Source organism: Camelus bactrianus, chromosome 1 (assembly GCF_048773025.1).
Source record: "Camelus bactrianus isolate YW-2024 breed Bactrian camel chromosome 1, ASM4877302v1, whole genome shotgun sequence".
NCBI classification, from domain to species: Eukaryota; Metazoa; Chordata; class Mammalia; order Artiodactyla; family Camelidae; genus Camelus; species Camelus bactrianus.
The window spans coordinates 147,176,416-147,183,392 of NC_133539.1; the positions used below are offsets into that span (position 1 = coordinate 147,176,416).

The window sequence follows — 6,977 nt, forward strand, 5'->3', positions numbered from 1 at the left end:
TCCTCCCCTCCCCCCCCGCCAAAAAAAGAAGAAGCAATCCGTTAGCCTAATTCCGGCCATTTTATTCATCCTCCTTCACCCTGAAGCCCCAGTCACCCACGTGCCACAGTGGTCTGTTTTCTGGTTTCCTCCACCACCCCACCCCCCACCAACCACCACCCAACCAACATCCCCCCATGCCCAACAACAGCCCCAAGTGTGGGACTGGACGGGGGTGCAGGGGGCTGAGGGGGCGGCAATGGCGGCTTGAGGTGAGGGTGGGGAGTGTTCCGCCCAGATCGTATAGGAAGCTCAAACACAGCTGCAGTACGAGACAAGATGGTAGATTTCTGTGAGTCCTCCCTCCTCTTAAAATCCGTCCTAAGGAGGAGACAGACAGAAAGAGAAACATCACCCTCACTCCCAACGCCTCCTGCGCCCTCGATGCGCCCCAAAACAACAAGAAAAACAAAAACAAACACGACCACAAGTAAGTCGCTATCCCTGGGGAAGAAGGATTCGATGGCATGGGGATATCATTCTAAAATTCATTCCCTCTTCATCACATTTCATGGAAACCGATTGCAATCTATGAGGCCCTGTGAAGGTAGGGGTTGGGGGGGTAGGGAGGAGGGAGGGAAGTGAAGGAGGAGAGAGAGAGAGAGAGAGAGAGAGAGAGAGAGCGAGCAGAGGAGAGGAGGGATAAAAGGGGAGAGGACAGGAAAGGAGAGGAGGGAAAAGAGGGGAGGGGAGGGGAAATGAGAAGAGGCGAGGGGAGAGGAGAAGAGGGAGAGGAGAGGAGTGGAGGGGAGAAGAGAGGAGTGGAGGGGTGAGGGGGAAGTGGGGAGAACAGGGAAGAGGAGAGGAGGGGAGAGGAGAGGAAAGAGAGACAAGGGAGACAGACAGACACGCATGCGCGCGCGCGCGCACACACACACAGAATAGCGAAATGGAGAGAGAGGCAGAGAGAGAGAGAGAGAGAGAGACAGACAGACAGACAGACAGACAGACAGACAGACACGGATCTAGGTCAGGGATACTACACATGGGTATTCTTCTGAGTGATTTTATGTGTTTTCTCAATCGCCACCTCTATGGAGATAAAAATCGCTCCCATAAGATGAAGGGAGTCCTTCTGCCACCGCCCGCGGCCCCGCCCACCAGCACCGCTTGTGTTTGTCAGGGATTCCAAGCCAAAGCACGTGGAGGAGCGGGAGAGCTTCCTGGCAGCCCAAGGAGGAGGAAAGTCCGGCAGCATGAGAGAGGTGGTTGGCACGGGGAAGCTGGAGGCCGGCTGAAGAGAAGATGGGTGAGGGGGCAGGGAGGAGGGTTTCCCAAGTTGGAGAGCCAAGACGAGGGAGGGGAGCTGTCGGTGGCTGCGTTCTGACCCCGACCCCAACCCTGACTGGAGCGGATCCCTGAAAGGAGGCGGTTCGGGCTCTCTGGCCGAGAACGCCCCTCTCTTCCTCTTTGTGCAGAAACACCTTCCGCGGACAGAGAAAGTCCATCCCGAGACCCTCGTCGGAAGAGTCCTTTCCAGACCCATCACGATCCTCCTGGGCCAAGGGGTCCAGGGGATGGGGTGGGGCCTCCATTCGATCCGTCTTCCGTCCGTCCGTCCATCCACAAGATCTTGAACATCCATGTAGGATTCTGGATGGTAGCAGTTTTCCAGGATCCTCGAAATCCTTGTAAGTCCTCTCCTGGCAGATTCGACCCCTAGGTCGTACCGCGCAGCACAGGGCACTAGATTCAGTCCCTCGGGACGAGGGTTCCTGAAAAAGACCAGGAAAAAGAAGAACAGAATCACTATGGTGTGCACCAGCCAGAAACCAGCACCACCTTGTCACTCTAACAGACTTGCAAAAGGCGGGGTAGGGAGAGAAAGTCATAGGATGGCTACCATCCCTCCCACCCCCACCCCACACGCCAAGCCCCAGACCATCGTCATCCCTGCTCCCCCTCCCCTCCCCTTTCCTCTCCCTTCCCCCTCCCCCTCCCCTCCATCGACGCCCGCCTCCCGCTTGTACCCCACTCCTCTGAACCCAGCACCACCCACCCCAGCCTGGACGGGCTCGGCTCAGATCGGCTCAGCTCGGCTCGGCTCGGCCCGGCCCGGCCCGGCCCGGCCGTCCGGTCGACTTCTTCGCAGGGTCTAAAATAGCGCCCGGCCGACAGGAAGGTGGCACATGGCACATGGCAGGGGAGCGAGCGGGACGGTTCGGGATCTCTGGGTGGCAGGGACACGCGGCCGGACAACCAGGAGCACGGACGGCCTGGCGTGCGTTTCTCCGCTCGTGGGGGCCTCGACCAGAGACCGTGGTACGGGGAACGGGGACACACACACACCACACACACACACACACACACACCACACACACACACACACATCACACACACCACACAGGCACAGACACACAGACACACAGACACAGACACAGACACAGACACAGACACAGACACACACACACACACACACACACACACACACACACACACCCCTTCACCCCCACCCCCAAACCTCTGACAGCTTTCGTTTGTTTTCGGCCGACCGTCCCTCGATGAGGTACGAGTGCCTTGGCTGGGGCTGGGGGGGGGAGTTCCTCCCTCCACAATGACCCCACACAGGCTCTGTTCTGGTCACCCGAGTCCTCTTCCAAGTCAGACCACAGGCCTCCATCACCCGGCGTGAGCACTCGGGGAAACAGTCACCATCCTCATCGCTCCGCTCCACCTCTACACGTGAAGAACTGTTCCCAGCCCACGCCACTCCACCCCACCCCACGCCCCGATGCCACCCACCGCAGTGGAGAGAAACGAGACGAATCCACAGACGTGCATCAATCCGATGAAGAAAACGACGGCCCTATTCCAAGGAAGCATGGATATCTAGGTAGGAGATTCATCGAGTACTATGGAGGCGGTGGGAAAGGGGGGGGTTGCGGTGGGGAGGGTCTAGAGATCAGGCAGTACAGCCCATGCTTAGCATGCAAAAAATAAAGGTCCAGGGTTCAATCCCCAGCACCTACTCTTCAAAAATAACCCGAGAAGAAGCGAGACGGCGGAGTAGAAGGACGCTCGTAGCTCACCCTCTCCCACAAATACACCAAAACTCACATCGACGGACCCACTCGGCCAATCAGACCACCTGCGGAACTCCGACAGAACACCGCCCTCTTCGAAAGACAAAGACGCCCAAAATCTGGTAGGAGAAAAGGAGAAAAGAAAGAGTCAAAAGCAAAACAGTGCGGGAGGGACCGGCAGAGGAGGAATAGGGCTCGTTCGCCAAACCTCCCCCTCTCCAACGGAGAGGCCGACGGGACGGTGGGGGAGCCTCCGAGTCTCAGATCTGCCCGGAGCGCCCCTTGACCGACCGACCCAAGTGAAACGGGCACAGAGGGTCCCCGCGACACCCAGCCCGAGTCGGAGGCCGGCAGCCGGGGGCCGGGACAGGCCGCACGAGCCGGGCGGAGGACCGTGGCGGCGGCACCACGCGCCGTGGCCGGGAGGGGATACAGAGCAGAACAACCCGCCCCCCCCAACTTTCTTTCCATTACGGGGAAAGAAAGGCAAAGCAACACGGCCGGTGTGCCCTGGGGGGAGGGGCGCCGTAGCCTCCATCTCCTCAGACCCGCGGCGCCATCACCGGCCCTTCTCGCGAGAAGAGAGGCGGGGCGCAGCCACAGCCGCCATAGCCCCTGGCGCGCAGCGCGCGGGCGGGGGCGGGAGCGGGGGCGGGGCCGAGACTCGAATCCGCACCCGGGGGCTCTGCAACCTCCTAGGCAGGACTGAGACTCGTTTTCAGCCTGAGGCAGATATTATATATCTGCCCCGGTACCTCAGAGAACTCGCGCCACCAAGACTAAGAAGGAGCCGAGTTTTGGAACGCAGCAGGGGCGGGGCGGTTCCACGGTCTTCCCCGAGCCCACCTACGGAGAGGAGCGCCGACCCGACCCGAGGCGGAGCACACAGCCGCACAGAGCAGCGGAGCGACCGGCGCCGGGAGAGGGCAGGCGGCCAGCCACCCTCCCTCCTTCCCGGCAGGAACGCAGCATCCGACCGCGGTGCCAGGAGGGGGTGCGATCTACTTGCCCACAGGCACCGAGGGCAGCACAGACGAGGGCGCCGACGGAGGGCCCGCGGAAACAGCAAGCTGAGTTCACGAAACAGGGCGACGACAGAAAGATTTCTCGGTGAAACCGTTAAGAGCGCACCGTCTCCAGGAGAACACATCCTTTTTTTTTTTTCCTCTTTTTTTTTTTTTTTTTCTTTTCCTTTTTCTTTTTTAATCTCTTTTATATCGGTTTTACCTTCTGTTACCTTTTTAACCTTTACTTTTGGACAGTCGTATACGTTTACGGCTTTAATCCCTTTTAAATGTTTCATTTCAAGTCTTTATTATTATTATTTTTAAACATCCACCCCCTTCCCTTTTTCATTCTCTTGGTTTTGATCTCCTGTTACTGGTTATTCACAGGTTTCAAATATTGTTTCTCGATTTTTTTCCTCCTTTTTATTAAGGTTATTAAAAGACGTCTCAACTCGATCGCTATTCTGCTTCCACTGACTCTTCTATTCATGATTACACACTGTCTTCAAACCTTTTCTTTCTCCCGTCTTTTAAAATCCTCTGTTTTATCTTTTGTTAAAATCTGTTCTATTTCCGATTACCTTTTAAAAATTTACTTTTGAAACAATTGTATATTATTTTCTGATCTTTTCTATTTGTTTTTAAAGGCTTTTAGAAGACGTCTCAACTCAATTGCTATTCTGCTTCAACTTGCTCTTCTATTATTGATCGTACACTGTTTTCAAACCTTTTTTTCTCCATTCTTTTAACATCCTGCCCCCCACCCCCCTCTCTCCCTCTCCCCTTCTGTCTCTGTCTCTGTCTCTCTCTCTCTCTCTCTCTCCCCCTATCCCCCTCTCTCTTTTAAAGTTTTATTCCTGCCTAGGCTTTCGATAAATACATAAACTCCTTAAGGACCCCAATAGATAACTGGTACTCCTTAAGCCACAGTGCCAGAGAGATAGGAGCATTATGAAGAAGCAGAGGAACCACTCCCAATTAAAAGAGCCAGAGAAATTCCCTGAAAGCACGATCCATGAAATAGACGTGGATGGCCCGCTCGATCAAGATTTCCAAAAAGGAGTGATCCAAGTCCTGAAGGAACTCCAAGAGATAGTGTTGAGAGATATACTATACGTCAAAAACGAAATCGAAGCTATAAAGAAGAGTCCAGGAGATCTGGTCAACTCATTGGCTGAAATGAGAACTGGTCTAAAGGCTGTCCAAAGCAGGCTAGATCACGCAGAGGAACGAATAAGTGGCCTAGAAGGCAGGACAACAGAAAGAACCCAATCAGAACAGCTGAGAGAAAAACCAATAAAGAACAACGAAAACCATCTTAGGGACCTAAGGGACCCTCGAAAGCGTGCCCATCTACGCACAATAGGGGTTCCAGAAGGGGAAGAAAGAACCAAGGGGACGGAAAAGATATTCGAAGAAAGCATGACTGAAAATTTCCCAAATCTAAAGAAGGAATCAGATATCCAAGTCCAGGAGGCTCAGAGGGTACCCAACAGAAAGAACTCAAACAGGCCCACACCAAGACATAGGCTAATCAAGATGGCCAGAGTCAAGGATAAAGCAATGATCCTAAATGCCTTTCGGCAAGAGAAAAATAAAGAGTGAGTTCCAAGGGAACCCCCATAAGGCTCTCAGCGGATTTCTCTACACAAACACTACAGGCCAGAAGGGAGTGGCAAGATCTATTGAAATTCTTGAATGAAAAACAAAACAAAACAAAACAAAACAAAACAAAACAAACAAAAAGAAGCAGCCTAGGATACTCTATCCAGCAAAGCTATCCTTTAGAATAGAAGGGGAGGTAAAGAACTTCACAGACAAGCAAAAACGAAAAGAGTTTAGCAACACTGAACCCATGCTAAAAGAAACATCAACAGGTCTACTCTAAATAGAGAAGAAGGAGGATGGTACAAAAATGAGACACTCATCACCGGAAAGGTGATCACTACCATTCATTCCAAACAGAATAAACACAAAATTGTAAAAGAAGACATCTAAATCATTAAGAGTGGCAGAGGGAAGCAAGAAAATAATAGAGACTTTTTTTTTCCCCCTTCTCCTTCCTTTCTTTCTCTTTTAGATGGGTTTGAGATTCTATTACTATCTGTTTCATACAGTTATAGCCATAGGTGAACAGACTTCCAAACAGGGTCAACCGAACTCCAAAACGTACAAGTGAGTCACAGAAGCCAACTAAAAGCTAACTAAAGGCGGGGGGGGCGGGGGAGGGGAAGCATGGAGATGAAACAACATGCTATCGAAAAACCAACGGGTGAATGATGAAATCAAAGTTGAAATAAACAAAAAACCCAACAACAACAACAACAACAACAACAACAACAACAACAGCAAAGAGAACCTTGATACAAATGAAAATGAAAACCCAACCACCCAAAACTTATGGGACGCAGCCAAGGCTGCACTAAGGGGGAACTTTCTAGCGATACAGGCCTTCCTAAAAAATGAAGAATGATCTCAAAGAAACAATCGAACCCACCAGCTGAAAGAACTAAAAAAAAGAAGAGCAGAAACACCCAAAAGTCAGCAGAAGGAAGGAAATCCTAAAGATCAGGAAATCAATAAAGTAGAGGTTAAAATAAAAAGAGAGAAGAAAGAAAGAAATAAAGAAAGAAAGAAAGAAAAGAAAGAAAGAAAGAAAGAAAGAAAGAAAGAAAGAAAGAAAGAAAGAAAGAAAGAAAGAAAGAAAGAAAGAAAGAAAGAAAGAAAGAAAGAAAGAAAAAAGAAAGAAAGAAAGAAAAGAAAGAAAGAAAGAAAGAAAGAAAGAAAGAAAGGAAGAAAGAAAGAAAAGAAAAGAAAAGAAAGAAAGAAAGAAAGAAAGAAAGAAAGAAAGAAAGAAAGAAAGAAAGAGAAAAAGGGAGGGAGGGAGGGAGGAAGGAAGGAAGGAAGG

At 51.4% G+C, this 6,977-nt stretch overlaps 1 protein-coding gene across 30 annotated transcripts in view; it reads right to left on the reverse strand.

Annotated features, from left to right (window-relative positions):
* Positions 1-220: 220 nt before the first annotated feature.
* Positions 221-6,977, reverse strand: part of LOC141579045 (uncharacterized) — a 48,302-nt gene continuing 41,545 nt past the window's right edge. For 8 of the 30 annotated variants that reach the window (XR_012510005.1, XR_012510040.1, XR_012510039.1 and 5 more), the window contains 2 exons: positions 2,039-3,181; positions 221-1,754 (listed from right to left, as the gene is read on the reverse strand). Coding sequence is in view for 2 of the 30 variants with exons in the window: in XM_074373302.1 (XP_074229403.1) it covers positions 1,059-1,754; positions 2,782-2,845; positions 3,097-3,181 (845 nt within the window). In the remaining 28 variants the exon portion in view is untranslated. The remainder of the gene's footprint in view (positions 1,755-2,038; positions 3,182-6,977) is intronic. The other 22 variants (XR_012510042.1, XR_012510014.1, XR_012510030.1 and 19 more) reach the window with 8 other exon arrangements.